Source organism: Cajanus cajan, chromosome 1 (assembly GCF_000230855.2).
Source record: "Cajanus cajan strain Asha chromosome 1, NIPB_CcT2T_4, whole genome shotgun sequence".
NCBI classification, from domain to species: Eukaryota; Viridiplantae; Streptophyta; class Magnoliopsida; order Fabales; family Fabaceae; genus Cajanus; species Cajanus cajan.
The window spans coordinates 77,245,363-77,263,498 of NC_138517.1; the positions used below are offsets into that span (position 1 = coordinate 77,245,363).

The window sequence follows — 18,136 nt, forward strand, 5'->3', positions numbered from 1 at the left end:
CCACCATTGATATGATTAACCTATAGAGTATATAAGTGGAAAAAAATAGAGTATATAAGTGTAGAATAGTATGTATCTTATAAGCTGATTTTGTAAAGTTGAATTCGGTCTAAATTTACTTTCTAAGATGATATATAAATAAAGTATCAACTTCATTTATCTTAACAATCATTGTTGGATAAAAGGGTCACTTGTTTTCGGATTATTTTTGGACCACTCATAGATGTTCAACTCTATTATAAAGGTTTGTTAGTTTCACAATGATTCGGCAGAATTATTATTATGATACTCAATCGATTCATAAAGAGGATAGTGAATCTCCAACTCTTTGTTACTACAAAAGTACAAATATTTGTCAAACCACAAAGTATGCCCTTAAACACTAAGGACTTATTAAGGAGTTTAATACTTTGCAAACATTATTCTTATTGTCCCTATATTTGTTGCACACTATCATTCAAAAATTGAATAAATTTGAATATAATCTTAGAACAGTATCTGTATATATACTTGAGAAAAACAAATGAACGATTAAGCATAGACTTGTGGATTCTCCAGCAGGTAGGCTTCCACAACTTTGCAGACTCCAAGGGAGCTTTCCCTTCCTTCCTTTATGTCTTCCTCTTTGATTTCGAAACCCCCAATGACATTGTATTTGCTTGTCATTTTACAAAGGCAACCTCCATCACTAGTGGCCTCAAACTTAACCTCATAAACTATAGAATCAAGCTTGTCCCCCAATGGATCCCCTTCAATCATAGTATATTTGCACACCAAGTTCTCATTATCAACCTCATCAATCCTGTGTTTCACATATTTGAAGGGGAAAGCTGCACCAAAAAGAAACATATAAGGAAATTCTCAAACAATATAGATAGAGATATATATAACTATAAAATCCATTTATTTCACTTTAGTTTGTCTAAAGTGTTTTTACTACCAACAAGTTGTTGATCTCAATGAAATTAGATACTGATAAAGTTAATAGATATTTCATACTGATAATATTAACATGGTTATACCCAATAAATAAATAAGTCTTTTTGCTAACCTTCAGCAAAGTTAACTTGTTCAATGCTTCCAGCTTCCCCATCTCCTTGGATCACGTTGACCTCTTTTATGAACTGTGGTAAGAGCTTTGGAAGCAAATTTCTAGAGTCAGTGATCAAGGCCTTGAACATGCGTGGTGGAGTAACTGGGGACGAATAATCATGTGTAAAAGTTGTGGCTCCCATGACGAATTGTGTAGATTGCAAAAATCAAAGAAAAACTAAGGTTGTGAAAGTTGGATCCCAAGGGAGAGCACTTTATAGATCCTGTGGTTTCATGTGAAGTAGGTTTCGTATTTATAATTGCGGCTTTAAAAAAATGGACATTTATCTGGTAGTTAAGAATGGGAATTTTTTATTTGAAGACTTTCAATGTTAGTGGCTGATTAATAAGTCTTGTATTTCATATTTCCAAATAATTGTACCAATCAAACTAATGCAATACACATGGGCGGCTATTGGTAGAAATGTAGAATCAAAATCAAACCATTTTGCCAACATTATGGACTTGAATTCGTACAAGTGAAAATAGTGCATTTCCTACCTCATGCAAAGTTTGAATCACAAGGTGTCATTCAGCATTTTAGAGCAATCAATTTACCTTAAGGCAATTAACCAAAGAGCAGTGGCTAGAGAGGAAGCAAAGAAAAATGTAACAAATAAGTCAACTTCTAATGGAACAAAGTTAGCAGAGAAGTTTGCTTAAGTGTAATGATTGTGGCACATGATGTTATGCTTTTCATTAGCACTATAACGAATAGTTTCTGGATCTTGATTCTTATGATGAGGACTTGTCTGATTAAAAAAAGGAAAGGCACAAACAAGCCAGGCAATGAAGGCGGCCACTGTACTTTAATATACAAAGACAAATTGCTATAAAATATTCTATACTTGATATAATTAATGTATGTAGATTTTATCTATGAGAGTTGATATTTAATTAGCCAGATAAGCAAAAATAAGAAAATAAATATGAAATTGATAATTAATTAATTAAGTGAATTGATTTAAGTGTTATTTCAGCAGATTTTATTTGCACCTGACGAGGAATAAAAAGAAATGTTAAAGTGAATCGATAATTAAACATTAAAAAATAAAAATAAAAGATTTCAATGAAGAAATTATATATTTGATGAAAAAGACAATATAATATAAAGATATTCTTTTACTTAAAAGATAAGTATTTTAATATGAAATGTAAGAATGAATTGTAATTTATTAATCACACCACTACAAATATATGCATTATGTAAGAGAAAACTAATAATGTATTTGACCATGTAAAGATTTTCAATTATAAACTATTATTTATTATGAATTGTTGATTTTTATAATAAAAGTAAAAAAGTCATACTAATGACAATGTCTAATTGGTTAAAGGTGTGTCAGCATGACCATTCATTTACAATTAGAGGATCCATTATTAAGACCAGTGAGTAAAAGGCATTCTGTGTCTTTTTTTAAATACACAACTGTTGGTAGAGGTAATAAGTGCTTGTTAAAAGATTAAAATAAAACTTATATCAAAAGATTTTTCTGATATTTATTAATTATTATTTGTAATTTTTTAAAAGTTAAAATTATCCATTATAATATGTACATCAAAATTTTATATGTAAGTATTGATATTTAAGTATATTTGAATCCCTTTCGGTTGTCCCAAAAATCAAACAATTTAATTGAGTGCCACTGTGGAACATAAGAAGTGTACTAATATTTGAAGAACCCAAATTTCAAACATTGCAGACCCTTATTATACAAAAGATAACCATAAAACAGTCTCGTGAGGTTAATGGGGGCATTAAGTAGACACTAATTAATTATTCAAGCATACACAGCAGGGTTCTGCAGGAGATAGGCTTCCACAACTTTGTAAATGCCCAAGACCTTCTCCTTGCTAGCCTTAATGTCCTCTTCATTGATCTCAACATCACCATTAAGATAATACTTGCTTGTTACCTTACTTATGCTACCACCATCAGGTGCTGCTTCAAACTTAATCTCATGAGCAATGGATGCAAACTTATCCTTCAATGACTCACCTTCAATCAATGTGTAACTGTAAGTAAATGTGTCCTCGTTGATCTCATCAATCCGGTTCTTAACACTTTTCACCTGGCTGCCTACAAAAAAAAAAAAGAGCAAGTTATGTAAAGAATTGAGACTTCAAACTCACTATTTTACCAATAAGAATGTTAAAGAAACTTTCACTAACACTATCTTTCTAAGATTTCTTTTATTATTAGTTAAAATTTACTGAGAATCATAAATTTTGTGAGTCTCATCTCATTTAATGAATTTCTCTCCTTATTTAGTGGAAGAACTACCAAAATTTGCAAATTTTAACTGATAATAGGGAGAATATTATCAAGAGTGTGTCAAATAGTGTCCGCTAGCATTTCTCTGACCAACAAATGTGATACTACTAAATTATAAATTTTACTATAAGTCTGTGGTAGAAAGTTATATGCCTTCAATAAAGTTAAGCTGCTTGATGCTTCCAGCCCCACCATCGCCTTGTATGAGTTCAATGCTCTTCACGGCATGTGGCAGAAGTTTTGGAATGAGGTTGGAATCATCAACAACCAACGCCTTAAACAACCTTGATGAAGAGATTGGAGAAGGGTACTCATTTGTTTCAGTGTGAACACCCATGCTAGAAAGTGATATTAGGACACCACTTCCAAGGAACTATAAAATGTGTTTGGTGAATTTAGATGAAATAAGATGTTGAGGGACTGTTATTTATAATGTCCAAGTCCATACCCCCTTTGCTTTTCTTTGTCCCAAAGTGCTATGCTTCGTTGTTTTCGAGATTTGTTTCATTAAATTGAAAAAAAAATATGCAAGATTGGCAGAAAAGGCTGAAGCTGTTTCTTGGTACAAAAATTTGTATCTATCATTTACCAAGTCAAAACCTGACTCGGCAGAACAAAATGATGGTGCTCATGAGCTAGAATATCCCATTATTTCGTGGTAAGTTTTTCATATAGGATTAAGTTATCCAATGAATTTGGACAATTGCTAACAGGTCTTGTTCTGTATCGAAAATTTCTAGAAAAGGATTTTTAAATTATCTGTTGAAGTAGTACTACTGAAGTATATATCCTATAATATTCTTTTAGGTTAAAATTATGTTTCATATTATATATAGTAATCAGTAATATCTTACCATGTGTCACAATATTAATCAATAATATAATTAAATATTCCTTAAGGATCCTTGACAGTTTATCTAGCTATTGCCTAGAAGAAATCAGAAGTGGTTTTAGTGGACATTATTGGTTTTAAAGTTCCCAAATGGACCATCACTCTGCTCAGACCATTAAGGTTTGTAAAAGACTTTGAGACCAAGGTAATGGTCCAAGTTCTTGTAAATCAAATGTTAACTATAGTGGATGGATGATGATTGAGGTTTCTCATGAGGGATTTTGTTCATCTTGAAGGACCAACTAATATACACTATGAAACTTCGTTTTCCTTGACTTATGGAACATACGTAGTTTGATTACTTACATAAGATTGAGGTTTTCTCATGAGAGATTTGTAGTGGTCTGGAGCATTGATTGATTTTCTGTCTGTCCATGATTTTACCTTCAGTCTCTGATTTGACACTTTTATGAGCGACACCATTAACTTAGTTAATATCTGATGGTGGTTAAAGGGAAAAAAGAAAGTGCTTATCACACATAACTGTTTCACTCACTCTGGTAAATGGTGGCAGAATCAGAGTCTAATAATTGTCTCAGTTTTTCAATAAAAAAAAGGAAAAGAAGGGTCCCAATTCACTATTGTGTGGATATTATAATCTTCCATATTTCTAGCACCTTAACTATCAACTATCAAGACCCATCAAAGTAACTCAAAAATTTTATTATAAGCCATATCATAGTTGGCTCCAAAGTAGACTAAAGGCTGAATTTAGAGAACATGATATTATAATGTAAAGCAAAGGTGCCCTATATGTAAGATCACTTCAAGCATAGGCCTCTGGGTTTGCCACAAGATAGGCATCCACCACCTTGAGGAGAGCCAAGCCTTCCTCCCTTGCAGCCTTGAAATCCTCCTCTTTGACATCAACCCCTGGTTTGGGCTGATACTTGCTCACATTCTTAGTCTTGCAACCTCCCTTTTCAGTGGCCTCGAACTTAATCTCATGTGAAATTGCGTCCACCTTTTCCAGTGCAGCATCCCCCTCAATAACTGCGTAACTGTATGTCAATTTCTCTTGGTCTATTGCATCAATTCTATGCTTCAAGCTTTTGATTTTATCACCTGCATTGAAGCCATTACCAACGATCTCTTTGTTACTCATTTCAGTTTCAAACTTAATAAAAGATAAAATAATATAAGAACAAAACTTTGGACAATTTCATAGGAATTTGAAAATATGCATCCTGAAGCCTACATTAAATATAAATATATATTATTGAGGTGAAATTCCGATTCTGATCGGACAATGACACTATGTGTCAATTTTGCCAAACTCTTGGTCACAAATAACAAAAACAAAAAATAAGTGATAAAGTGAAAACTAGTGTGAAATGATGCAACTAGCCTTCAGCAATGGTAATCTCCTGAATGCTTCCAGGGCCACCATTCCCTTCAATCAGTTGAACATTCTTAATGGCTTCAGGCATCAGCTTGGGGATGAGGTTAGGAGCATCAAGAATCAAAGCCTTGAACAACCTCCCTGCCTGGACAGTGCTAGTAAACTCCTCAGTGAAAGTGAGGGCCTCCATGTTGCTTAGAAGTCTGAAGTGAACTACAAAAAATGGCTAGAAACTTGAAAGTCTATGTAGCACTTTGAAATGCAGTGATGAGAGATCTTAGAGACGTGTGCATTTATAGATGAAGAGGATAAACATTTAATGTTACATATGGCAATCTTTCAACAAACTACCAAGGTGCCTGTCCCACTATTTTAAAATGGACCGTCCTTGCATGCCTCATTAATTCCAATGAAAGTCTTTGTTTCCTTTACCTTCTTAGCATCTAATCAACATATACAACAATGCAACCTGTGAGCCTATTACTTCTAAATCTATGCATTTGATATTACGAAATCACATGCATAGTATTAAAACCTTAACATTTTCATAGATGCCTCAAATTTCCAAATTTTCTTTCTGACTTGAATAATTATTTTTCCATACGGCCACCGCTATTTTAAGTTAGAGAATCACTGTCAAACATAAATGTGGCGGTTGGATTGCTATTTGAGCCTCTAATTCAGTTGAAAATTTATTGGCTGCAACTTATACATCCACTGTTTGTAGCGACAAGGATCTTAACTTTAACAAAGAAGCAAATAGAAACATCTTAAAAAATGAAACTGATGTAGAAATGGCTAGCATCTTAATACAAGAGTAAATAACAGTTAACACAATAAAGATTCATGTCCTTCTGTTTTTCCATCGTAATGCTATTGTTCTTGTTCATAGCCATCATGGGATTATCGTTGCTATTTTTACACATCATAGACCACAGCCACCTAGTGTGCCTGCGTATTTAAGGCAACAAATATCACACTCATTGATGAGTTCCCATTCCCTACCCTGACACAGATTGCTTTAAACTTTTAATTAATTGTTTCACTATGTACAGTAAAAATAAATTTTATGTAGAAAAATAGAAGTTGATCGAAGCCTGTCCTATTTAATGGCCGAAAAACGTAGTTGTGGTCGTCATATTTGTTATCTACTCCAGCGTGATTGAATGTTCTTTCTTTGTTATATTAAGGAAAAAATAATGCTAAAGAACAAAATAGCAATGTTAATCTAAAGGGGTAAAATTAAATAATTAAAAAAGAGTTGCTCAATTTAATTTTTTTCCTCAATTTATATAAGAATACCTAATAATGCATATTTTTATCTACGGTTTGTTTTGAATTAAGAAAAAATATCCTATATTTTCATATAATTTTTTTTGATTATTTTGTAATTCTCTACATTATCTGAGTTCAAAAGTAAATATGTTTTCAAGATTTTGTCGTGTTAGAATACTAAATCTTTCTCTTATTGAAGATTTGAATATTGGTTTCATTATTTAATAGTATATTTTTTTCATTAGAACAAAAACTAGTTGATTAAATTAATTTGAATTCACACTTTAATTATATTTAATAATTAATATTTAAAAAATTATTAATGAATAATATATATAACCGGTTGTGTAAACAATTGTTATGTTATTAGATTATTAAATAATTAAATAATTCATATTAATCTATAATATGCTGCTATAATAAAGGGATATACATAAAGTCTCCATGCATATTAGGGTTCATTTGTATACTATTTAGATAAACTTTTTTAAAAACATGATTATAAGAGAAATAAAAAAAAATCAAATATATTTATAAAAATAAAAATTAATTTATGCATAAAATAATTTATACAAATTTTATTATATTTATTTCTCTATAAAAAAAATTTAATTTATTTCTCAGGTCAGGTACATTCCAGAAAGATCAAGTTTTGATTCAAATAATTATTTGTCAATTATGAATGATAAATAATTTTATTTTCCTCGGTACAGATCGAGTTAAAACTAAATTACATAATAAGCTCTTGTAGCTACAAATTCCCAAAATTATCTGTGTTTAGCAAAATTACAGAGAATGGAATAGCATAAATTAGGTTTAGGGAATTGTTTGGTGAGAAGAGAGGCATCGGGAGAGGGAAAGCTGAGCCTGTTGGCACTGATGGCGCTTGAGAGCGGTGCCGGCGGTGGAGCAGAGGGTGCGCACCGCCTCCGATTCCTCAGGACACGCTAACGAAACAAGGCACATGGCCAGAGCCTGGTTAAGGTGGCGGCACGCTGAGTTGCGACTCGGACCCGGTGGTACTCGCTGGTGGCACTCCCGTAGCGCCTTCTCCACGCGCTCGCACGTGTCTTCCCTTCTCATTCTTTTCCTTCCAGATCGTACTCACAGTCACCACTGTAAATGGAATGCATAATTGGTTCGGCTCATTCTGTACTTGGATATCAATATGACGAGTTAATAATTATAAAACTCTAAATTATATATTATATTTTGGCATTTTTAAAAGAAAATGTTCACATTTAAAAAATAATATATTAAATTTTAAATTATTTATTATAAATTTAAGATATAATATGTAAGTAAACCTATTATTCTATATGTAAAATAGAATAATTTTTTTATTTTATATACGCGTTATTCTTCTCAAATTTTTTTTTACATTTATTTTTATTTGAATACTCTTTTAATATATATTTTTAATAATAAAAAATATTTTTATATTATAATATAAATTATTAATCATAAATGTTACATGTAATTTATATGGTCAAATTTATTTATTTATTATAAATATCAATTACAATATAATATATTATTAAAATATTTAATTATTATTAATTTAATTATGTAAAATAAATAATTATCTTATGCATGTATGCACTAATAAAAAACAACAAATTAGTAAAAAAAAATTAACCATATTTTTTATAAGTGAAGTAATTACTATAAAAAATTAAATTAAATAAAAATGTTATCATCTCAATATAAATTAAAAGTATTTTTGAGATAATTAAAAATAAAAAATTATTTTGGTAAAACTTTTAAAAATACTTATAATAAAGTTGTATTTAAACATGTTTTATATAAATCAGGCGGTGCTGAGTGCTGACGTCCATCCCATCCCTAATTTGTTTCGCACAAACCAGACACAGTTCAATTCGAAGACAAACACCAAAAAGGTTTCGACTTTTCACCTGATAACGTTCCTTCACCCCTCTTAATGTTTGAACATCCTCGCTCTCTTTTCGTTTTTCATTTGTTTTTTTGCCTCCCGCTTTCCCAATTTAAAACCAATGCATCACACCTTGCTGACAGTGCTTGCAGGATGTCAAACGCTGCCGAAGATTTCTCCCAATTCGGGATTTCAAAAGAGGTGCTTTGCTTCTTCCTTTATTTTCACAAAAAATGAGGACTTTTTGGGATGTAGGGCATCTCATTTGATTTTGATTTCAGGAAAAGGACAAGCTTGTAGGAGAAGTGATTAGGTACATGCTTTTTAAAACCCATCAGAATTCAGGGTGCCCTATTAAGAGAGAGGAACTCACACAACTCGTTACGAAGAACTATCATCAGCGTAACCTTCCCACTTTTGTCATAAATGAGGCTAAGGACAAGCTTTCTTCTGTATTTGGCTATGAAATGAGGGAACTTCAAAGGACCCTCCCTTCATCCAAAACCCAGACACGGTCCTCCCAACAAAGTGAGCATTTTGCTCACTCTTTTTTTCTTTTTGTGAATTTTTAGCAACAATTTGAGAGAAAATGATGGGGCATTTACTTTGTGATTATGAACAGGAGTGTTAGCAATATTCTGTGTGTCTATCTGTCACACTCTTTCTAACCATCATTCTACTATTGGGGAAAAATTATTTTAAACTACATAATTAAGAGATACTTATTAAATAAGAAGTGAAACTGCACAAAAAAAAAACGTGAAATAAATTTCAGTAAATAATAAAAGGTGTGTTAGAAAGTTATTGCTAGCATTTCTTGAATAGAATATTTTAGTCAGATGTTGCTGGAGCACTATGAGTCATGTATGTAGTAATTATGAATTTGGATTGTCGTTGTATTTTTTGTCCGTAGTTGATTTCAGGACCAGTAACTGTCTTCTTTAATTGTAAGAAAATGTGTATGGATCGACTTCTATTCTATGAATTGATTGAAAATATATTATTTCATACCTTTATAATCATACTTCTCTCTAGTAATAGTTAATTGATGATTGATCCACCTTTGTGGTTGCCTTGGCTATATGTAAAGTATCATTTGGACTTTGAAGATCTATGTCCTCAGAATAGTGTTACCTAGTAAACGTTAGAGACTAGAGAATGCACTGGGTTCATTTAACATTGTTTTTCTGGAATAAGTAAATCTAGTCTTAATTGCTTTTTACTTGTTTAAGCTGTTTGCATTCTCAGGAGTTTTCCAGCATGTTGTTATTGTTTCCATCTACATTTTTTTCTTCTAATGGTCTTATGATGTTTATTCTTTCAGGTGTTGCAGAATCAAAATCATATGTTCTCATAAGTCAACTTCCTCCTAATGTATATGAAAAATATGTTGTGGATGTGAACACTGCACATCTGTCTGGATTCACTTTTGTCATAATTAGTGTTGTATATCTTGCTGGTGGCAAAATTCCAGAAGGTATGATTACTAATTTAGTATCATAGTGCTAGAATTATGTATGTACATATGCATATGCACTTGGTAAACTCATGGAAGTCAATGCAACTACTTTAAGATCTCTAGACAAATGTAATTAATACAAAAGTTCTTTTAACTGTTTTATTGTTGTTGGCTAAAAAATTGATTGAAAGTTTTAAGGGAAATTCAGTTTTGGTCTTTTTAACACAATGGTACTCATGGTGCGAGTATTTCAGAATCTCTATGGAGCCAAATGAGGAGGATGGGTTTGGGTGAAAATGAAGCAAGTCATCCAGTCCTTGGAAATGTTAAGCAAGCATTGGAACTTCTTGTTCAGCAAAGGTGAGATTTGTTTAATGTGATGGATTTAAATTGGAAGATTTCCCGCATTTTGTGGCAATATATGATTTCTACTGACAAGTGATGACAATTCTTTTTTCACTTTTTTCTTTGCAGGTATTTACAGAAAGACAAAGTTAATGGTCCTGAAGGAAATACTGTATATTATGAGCTTGCTGAGAGAGCATTAGATGGACCCATGAACGACAAGATCAAGGAATATATCTCTCAGGTAGTGTTATGGGAAAGTAAATTATATAAGTTTGTGGTTAGTTCTTTCTTTTTTTAATTCATTTCATTCAATTTAATAGTAGGCAATAAGGGCAAGATTGATTATACAGTTTGATTAAATGCCTATTCAATAAGCACTTATCATGCAAGGGCTTACGCCATGTATTTGACCATGAAACTTGTAAGCATGAGTTAAAAAAACTTATTCTGTTAAGCTAGCTTATTGAAATATGCAAAAATGATCTCTGTGGAAGTTATAACTTGTAAGCTTTTTTATAAGTTCGCTGACAAGCACTCCATAAGCTCTTCCAAATACATGGTAAATGTCTTGTGAACTTCTTTTGTGGGAGCTTTAGCCCAGTGTTGATATATGTTACTATTCATATTATCAAATTGTTGCTAAACGCAATCAACATTGAGAAAAACAGCTGAAGCAAATAGAACTGAGTATGGAGGATTGTTCAGATGTGTCTCCCATGTAGCAAACAGAGAAAAGTGATAACTCAACTATTCAATTTATTTAAAATAAAACCGAGGAAATAGAGTTTACTTTATGTTGAAAGTAATGTGTGGATTGCTGTTTGTGATAATAACCATTGCTCTTCATCAAAGAAAATATTGTCATTTAATGTTGTTGATTTTGAATAATCCTATTGTATTACGTATTCCTTTATGAAACAAGATTTCTCTTGCAGATTGTGAAGGAGAATACTTCAGTGGGTGCTTCCCAAGAGTAGCTGGCTCTTCAATGTCTCATTGAGATATAATTATGCTGGTAAAAGAAAAGGAGAGAAATAGATTTACTAATTGATTACTGAATTTAAGCCCTAAACTCGTCCAGAATATCAATCAAATTTTGTCTTTAGAGAAATCTGCTGATTGGATGTATAAATGTTATGCTATGCCTTTTTCAGTTTAAATTTAAATTTGAATCATGTATATATTAAGTTTATATACTTAAATTCAATCTGATGTATTTAGTGTGTTAGGTTTTATGTATACATTGTTGCAAGTTGAAACCCTTAATGACAGGCTTAACAACTTTATATAGAAGAGTATTAAAAGTTAGTTTTCGATTTTCAAGACTCCACTGGATTGACGACATGGGTCATTATCATTACCCACAACATAATCCTCCAATCTGGCTGGTAGTCTCCTTTGCCTTTGTGGTCTGCTTGATGTTTCTGGTTCATCAGGTGTTGGATTTACATATCCATTCTCCTCTTCATAGTTTTCTGGATTTATTACAGGCTCCTTTTGTGCTTTGAAAGACCAATCCCACATTCCTTCTTCATCAAAGGTCACATCTCTGCTGATGATAACCTTCTTTGTCACTGGATTGTAAAGCTTATACGCCTTTGAGTTGGTGCTGTAACCAATAAAGATGCACTTCTCTCCTTTGTCATCTAGCTTCTTTCTGAGTTGATCTGGTACGTGAGCATATGCTATACACCCAAAAATTCTGAGATGCCGGATTGAGGGCTTCCTTCCATTCCAAGCTTCTTCTGGTGTTTTATCACGAACACTCTTTGTTGGACACCTGTTCAAAATATACACAGCAGTAGAAACTGCTTCTGCCCAGAATTCTCTAGGCATTTGTTTTGCCTTTAGCATGCATCTCACCATATCCATGATTGTTCTGTTCTTCCTTTCTGCTACTCCATTTTGTTGAGGAGTGTATCTAGTTGTCATTTGATGCTGAATTCCATGGTGGTCAAAAAAATTTGCACAGGCAAGATATTCTTGGCCTCTATCTGTCCTTAATGCTTTAATCTTGGAAGTGGTACAATATCATGGTCATCAAAGAAGCAACAAGTGGTGGCACTCTCAACTGCCGAAGCAGAATATATAGCAGCAACAAGTTGTGCAACCCAAGCTGTGTGGCTGAGAAGAATGCTTGAAGTAATGTATCAAAAGCAAAATACTCCCACAATGATATTTTGTGATAACAAGTCAGCAATTGCATTATGCAAAAATCCAGTATTTCATGGAAGATCCAAGCACATAGATATTCGGTTTCATAAAATCCGAGAACTGGTAGCTGAGAAAGAAGTAACAATTGAATATTGTTCAACTGAAGAACAAATTGCAGATATTTTCACGAAGCCGTTAAAAGTTGAGTTATTCTGCAAGTTAAAAAAAATGCTTGGAATGATACAAGCTTGATTTAAGGGAGGCAATGTGAGAAATCTAAATCAAGCTACAGTAAACTTGACATTTCAATTTTGGAGGCTGCCAACAATTTTCAATTTGATGAACAGTAAATTGGAATTTGAGAATTCCACATTTGCTGCACCGTAATGATTGAATGGTTGCAACACGGAATTGAAATTGAAATTCAACGAAGGCTACACCGTTTCAAATTTGTATACGTTTTCGAATATTATATTATTGTTTACTGTTTTAATTTGCCTATAAAAGGCCGTGTATGCAAAACGAAAAATATAAGTGAAATGCAGAATTGTTTCCTTTGAGTGAAAAACCTCTCCTTTTATTTTCTTTCGTTTCCGCTGTGTGTGAGGAGTAAATTTGATATAAAATTATGTCCAACTGTAATAAAAGGAGAGGTTTTTCACTCAAAGGAAACAATTCTGCATTTCACTTATATTTTTCGTTTTGCATACACGGCCTTTTATAGGCAAATTAAAATAGTAAACAATAATATAATATTCGAAAACGTATACAAATTTGAAACGGTGTAGCCTTCGTTGAATTTCAATTTCAATTCCGTGTTGCAACCATTCAATCATTACGGTGCAGCAAATGTGGAGTTCTCAAATTCCAATTTACTGTTCATCAAATTGAAAATTGTTGGCAGCCTCCAAAATTGAAATGTCAAGTTTACTGTAGCTTGATTTAGATTTCTCACATTGCCTCCCTTAAATCAAGCTTGTATCATTCCAAGCATTTTTTTTTAACTTGCAGAATAACTCAACTTTTAACGGCTTCGTGAAAATATCTGCAACTTGTTCTTCAGTTGAACAATATTCAATTGTTACTTCTTTCTCAGCTACCAGTTCTCGGATTTTATGAAACCGAATATCTATGTGCTTGGATCTTCCATGAAATACTGGATTTTTGCATAATGCAATTGCTGACTTGTTATCACAAAATATCATTGTGGGAGTATTTTGCTTTTGATACATTACTTCAAGCATTCTTCTCAGCCACACAGCTTGGGTTGCACAACTTGTTGCTGCTATATATTCTGCTTCGGCAGTTGAGAGTGCCACCACTTGTTGCTTCTTTGATGACCATGATATTGTACCACTTCCAAGATTGAATGCATATCCTGACGTGCTCTTTCTCGTCTCTATATCTCCTGCCCAATCACTATCCGTATATCCAACAAGATTCACATCAATGTTTTTATCATAGAAAATTCCTTCTGTCAGAGTACCTTTGATGTATCTGAGAATTCTTTTAGCTGCCTGCTAATGAGAATCTCGAGGCTTTTCCATGAATCTGCTGAGTAGTCCAACTCCATAGACAATATCTGGCCTGGTTGCAGTTAAATATCTAAGGCTTCCAATCAAACTTTTATAGAGAGTTGGATTGACTTTCTTGCCTCCAATGTCACTGGTCAGCTTCAACTTTTCTTCAACAGGTGTTGAGATTGGCTTTGAATTCTCCATCTTGAACTTCTTTAAAATATCACCTGCGAATTTCTTTTGAGAAATGAAAATTCCATCATCTCGCTGATCAACCTCGATGCCTAAAAAATAGGACATTAGGCCCAAATCCGTCATTTCAAAACATTTAACCATAGCCTCCCTGAATTCTACAAACATTTTTGGATTGTTGCCAGTAAAAATTAGATCATCAACATAGAGGCACACAATAAGAATATTGTCAGGATCAACTGATTTGATATACAAAGTGTGTTCAAATGGGCATCTCTGAAAACCATTATCCACAAAGTAAGAATCAATTTTCTTATACCACGCCCTGGGTGCCTGCTTCAGACCATACAATGCCTTCTTCAATCTGTAGACTTTATCTTCTTTTCCTTTAACTTCATATCCTGCAGGCTGCTCAACATATACTTCTTCTTCCAAAGTTCCATTCAGAAAAGCAGATTTAACATCCATTTGATGAATTTTCCAATTATTTTGAGCTGATAGAGAGATAAGCATACGAATTGTATCTAATCTCGCTACAGGAGCAAATACCTCAAAATAATCAATACCTGGCTTTTGTTTGTACCCTTTTGCTACCAACCTTGCTTTAAGGCGATCAATTTCTCCACTGGACTTGTACTTAGTTTTGTACACCCACTTTACTCCAATTGGCCTTTTGTCTGCTGGTAAGTCTGTCAGCTCCCATGTTTGATTCTTCTCAATGGCATGAATTTCTTCATCCATTGCTTTTCTCCAATGTTGATTATTTGAAGCTTCTTCAAAAATTACAGGCTCACAATCTGCAAATAAGACAAAATTGATAATTTCTTCATCAGATGGGTCATTATCATTACCCACAACATAATCCTCCAATCTGGCTGGTAGTCTCCTTTGCCTTTGTGGTCTGCTTGATGTTTCTGGTTCATCAGGTGTTGGATTTACATGTCCATTCTCCTCTTCATAGTTTTCTGGATTTATTACAGGCTCCTTTTGTGCTTTGAAAGACCAATCCCACATTCCTTCTTCATCAAAGGTCACATCTCTGCTGATGATAACCTTCTTTGTTACTGGATTGTAAAGCTTATACGCCTTTGAGTTGGTGCTGTAACCAATAAAGATGCACTTCTCTCCTTTGTCATCTAGCTTCTTTCTGAGTTGATCTGGTACGTGAGCATATGCTATACACCCAAAAATTCTGAGATGCCGGATTGAGGGCTTCCTTCCATTCCAAGCTTCTTCTGGTGTTTTATCACGAACACTCTTTGTTGGACACCTGTTCAAAATATACACAGCAGTAGAAACTGCTTCTGCCCAGAATTCTCTAGGCATTTGTTTTGCCTTTAGCATGCATCTCACCATATCCATGATTGTTCTGTTCTTCCTTTCTGCTACTCCATTTTGTTGAGGAGTGCATCTAGTTGTCATTTGATGCTGAATTTCATGGTGGTCAAAAAAATTTGCACAGGCAAGATATTCTTGGCCTCTATCTGTCCTTAATGCTTTAATCTTACAGCCACTTTGTTTCTCCACAAATGCCTTAAATGACTTAAAGGCATCACAAGCTTCTGATTTCTGTTTCAAAAAATACACCCAAGCTTTTCTGCTAAAGTCATCAATAAAAGTAATGAAATACCTGCTACCGCCATGTGTTGGTATTTCAACCATGCATAAATCTGAATGAACTATCTCTAATAGCTTCTTTGCCCTCCAAGATACTCCAGTTGGGAATGATTCTCTATGCTTCTTTCCAATCTCACACGTCTCACAAACACCATTAGGAATATTCACAATAGGCAAGCCAGAAACATATTCTTTTCTTGACAAATAATTTAATCCAGAGAAGTGAAAGTGTCCAAAGCGCATATGCCACAACCAATCATCATTGGGAATAATAGAACTCAAACAAGAAAACTTTTCATGACAAATCTTCAAAGGAAATAAGCGATTCGGGGTCATTTTTACCTTAGCTATAAATCTTCCACTTTTGTCTATCAACGTGCAGTATCCATGATGAATCTGCATGTTATAACCTTTCTCTGATAGTTGTCCCATACTTAACAGGTTATGATGAAGACCAGGAGCATAGAAAACATCAGAGATGAAATTTTGAGAACCATCCTTCAATTTAATTGCAACTCAACCTTTTCCCAAAATCGGAATGTTAGAATTATTTCCAAATTTCACAGTAGATTTTACCGTTTCATCTAGTGAGAAAAATAACTCCTTTTTCCCACACATGTGGTTGCTGCAGCCAGTATCTAGGTACCAAATATCTCCATCGCCTGAAAAATTATTTGCTACTAGAAGTAAGGTTTGTGGACTATCAGAACTCTCACCAGTATGCTTATATTGATTTTCTGCTATATTTGCTTGTTGTTTGAATCTACAATCTGCAGCTCTGTGCCCGAACTTTCCACAGTGGTAGCAATTGAAATTTGTCCTCTCCTGGTTAGTGAAGCTGCCTCTTCCTCTTCCACGGTTGGAAGATCTGAAATTGTGTCCACCTCTTCCTTGATTAAGTGGCCTGAAATTGTTGTCTCTCCATTGTTGATTAAAATTACAACGACCTCTTCCTCTGAAACTACCACGACCTCTACCTCTGAAATTTATATTTCCACCTTCACGACTTCTACTATCTTCACTTCGGCTAGATTCTGCTATGTTGGTAAAATTCACCTGGCTTTTCAATGCTTCTTCATTTCCTTTTTCAGTTTTCTCCAAGATTCTGCTCACATGGCTTTCAATACTACCTTGCAATTCTGCAACTGTCATGGTGTCTGTGTCGTGGGACTCAATTATTGTAGTCACCACATGATCAAACTTCATCAGCATGGTGCGTAGAATTTTCTCCACCACCTTGCTTTCAGGAATATCTTCTCCATATACTCTCATTTTGTTGACGAGATCTGTAACTCGTGAAAAATATTGTTCCACGGATTCAGAATTCGACATTTCATATCTTTCATATTCCCGTCGCAAAGATTGCAACTTGGATTTTTGAGCTTTCTCTACTCCTTTGTATGATAGCTTCAAAATATCCCACGCTTCTTTGGCTGTTTTGGCATTTGCTATTTTGCCAAAAATTGAATAATCTACACCTTGGTGAATTTGTGATAGCGCCAACTGGTCCTTCCTTTTAGTTGCATCATCTGCTCCTTGTTGTAAGCCTGGTTCAATAAAGCTCCAAATATTATGAGCTTTCAAATGGGTGGACATCAATAATGCCCAATAATTGTAATCCAGTTTCCCATCTAATTTGGGACCGGACCAAACAATATTGTAGTTGGTGGCCATATCTCTTTCTCAAATAGACTCTGAAAATTTTGATAAAGTGAGAACTCTCTTGTTCCTCACACAAATATATTTTTTTTTTCTCACACTATCACCGGACTCTCTGGCTCTGATACCAATTTGATATCAGTTGGACATAATTTTATATCAAATTTACTCCTCACACACAGCGGAAACGAAAGAAAATAAAAGGAGAGGTTTTTCACTCAAAGGAAACAATTCTGCATTTCACTTATATTTTTCGTTTTGCATACACGGCCTTTTATAGGCAAATTAAAACAGTAAACAATAATATAATATTCGAAAACGTATACAAATTTGAAACGGTGTAGCCTTCGTTGAATTTCAATTTCAATTCCGTGTTGCAACCATTCAATCATTACGGTGCAGCAAATGTGGAATTCTCAA

General features: G+C 33.7%; 6 protein-coding genes across 10 annotated transcripts; 1 reads left to right on the forward strand and 5 right to left on the reverse strand.

Annotated features, from left to right (window-relative positions):
- Nucleotides 1-297: 297 nt before the first annotated feature.
- LOC109817619 (pathogenesis-related protein STH-2) lies at nt 298-1,336 on the reverse strand. The gene is made up of 2 exons (XM_020382933.3): nt 1,052-1,336; nt 298-830 (listed from the first exon to the last, which is right to left on the reverse strand). Exons 1-2 carry the CDS (start codon nt 1,233-1,235, stop codon nt 532-534), a joined length of 483 nt encoding a protein of 160 aa, XP_020238522.1. The 5' UTR covers nt 1,236-1,336; the 3' UTR covers nt 298-531.
- A 1,407-nt stretch (nt 1,337-2,743) lies between these two features.
- Nucleotides 2,744-4,759, reverse strand: LOC109817605 (major allergen Pru ar 1). Its single transcript, XM_020382911.3, has 2 exons — nt 3,521-4,759; nt 2,744-3,172 (listed from the first exon to the last, which is right to left on the reverse strand). The coding sequence occupies exons 1-2, from the start codon at nt 3,702-3,704 to the stop codon at nt 2,874-2,876; spliced, it is 483 nt and encodes a 160-aa protein (XP_020238500.1). The 5' UTR covers nt 3,705-4,759; the 3' UTR covers nt 2,744-2,873.
- Nucleotides 4,760-4,903: 144 nt separating this feature from the next.
- Nucleotides 4,904-5,883, reverse strand: LOC109817615 (major allergen Pru ar 1). Its single transcript, XM_020382928.3, has 2 exons — nt 5,608-5,883; nt 4,904-5,324 (listed from the first exon to the last, which is right to left on the reverse strand). Exons 1-2 carry the CDS (start codon nt 5,789-5,791, stop codon nt 5,026-5,028), a joined length of 483 nt encoding a protein of 160 aa, XP_020238517.1. The 5' UTR covers nt 5,792-5,883; the 3' UTR covers nt 4,904-5,025.
- A 1,658-nt stretch (nt 5,884-7,541) lies between these two features.
- On the reverse strand, nt 7,542-7,959 carry LOC109817611 (cytochrome C oxidase biogenesis Cmc1-like protein). Its single transcript, XM_020382923.3, has one exon. The coding sequence runs from the start codon at nt 7,957-7,959 to the stop codon at nt 7,693-7,695; it is 267 nt and encodes an 88-aa protein (XP_020238512.1). The 3' UTR covers nt 7,542-7,692.
- Nucleotides 7,874-11,893, forward strand: LOC109817609 (melanoma-associated antigen G1-like protein). 5 transcript variants are annotated; one of them, XM_020382922.2, is made up of 8 exons: nt 7,874-8,014; nt 8,691-8,820; nt 8,914-8,971; nt 9,052-9,298; nt 10,095-10,247; nt 10,484-10,589; nt 10,704-10,818; nt 11,513-11,893. In XM_020382922.2, the coding sequence occupies exons 3-8, from the start codon at nt 8,924-8,926 to the stop codon at nt 11,552-11,554; spliced, it is 711 nt and encodes a 236-aa protein (XP_020238511.1). In that variant the 5' UTR covers nt 7,874-8,014; nt 8,691-8,820; nt 8,914-8,923; the 3' UTR covers nt 11,555-11,893. The 5 variants fall into 5 exon arrangements, with proteins under 5 accessions (XP_020238511.1, XP_020238509.1, XP_020238510.1 ...); XM_020382920.2 differs by having other exon boundaries at nt 8,691-8,777; XM_020382921.2 differs by having other exon boundaries at nt 8,691-8,777; nt 8,923-8,971.
- A 4,680-nt stretch (nt 11,894-16,573) lies between these two features.
- LOC109817617 (uncharacterized) lies at nt 16,574-17,731 on the reverse strand. Its single transcript, XM_020382931.2, has one exon. The coding sequence runs from the start codon at nt 17,729-17,731 to the stop codon at nt 16,574-16,576; it is 1,158 nt and encodes a 385-aa protein (XP_020238520.2).
- Nucleotides 17,732-18,136: the final 405 nt, after the last annotated feature.

Bases quoted from the DNA above. Each gene is read 5' to 3' on its own strand.
- LOC109817617 (XM_020382931.2), bottom strand. From the start codon at position 17,731: ATGGCCACCAACTACAATATTGTTTGGTCCGGTCCCAAATTAGATGGG.
- LOC109817615 (XM_020382928.3), bottom strand. From the start codon at position 5,791: ATGGAGGCCCTCACTTTCACTGAGGAGTTTACTAGCACTGTCCAGGCA. The intron at 5,325-5,607 runs GCTAGTTGCATC...GCTTCAATGCAG, and splicing joins GGAGATTACCATTGCTGAAG to GTGATAAAATCAAAAGCTTG.
- LOC109817609 (XM_020382919.2), top strand. From the start codon at position 8,819: ATGTTTGAACATCCTCGCTCTCTTTTCGTTTTTCATTTGTTTTTTTGC. The intron at 8,972-9,051 runs GTGCTTTGCTTC...TTTTGATTTCAG, and splicing joins AATTCGGGATTTCAAAAGAG to GAAAAGGACAAGCTTGTAGG. The intron at 10,248-10,483 runs GTATGATTACTA...CGAGTATTTCAG, and splicing joins TGGTGGCAAAATTCCAGAAG to AATCTCTATGGAGCCAAATG.
- LOC109817619 (XM_020382933.3), bottom strand. From the start codon at position 1,235: ATGGGAGCCACAACTTTTACACATGATTATTCGTCCCCAGTTACTCCA. The intron at 831-1,051 runs GTTAGCAAAAAG...TTTTTGGTGCAG, and splicing joins ACAAGTTAACTTTGCTGAAG to CTTTCCCCTTCAAATATGTG.
- LOC109817605 (XM_020382911.3), bottom strand. From the start codon at position 3,704: ATGGGTGTTCACACTGAAACAAATGAGTACCCTTCTCCAATCTCTTCA. The intron at 3,173-3,520 runs GCATATAACTTT...TTTTTTTTGTAG, and splicing joins GCAGCTTAACTTTATTGAAG to GCAGCCAGGTGAAAAGTGTT.
- LOC109817611 (XM_020382923.3), bottom strand. From the start codon at position 7,959: ATGAGAAGGGAAGACACGTGCGAGCGCGTGGAGAAGGCGCTACGGGAG.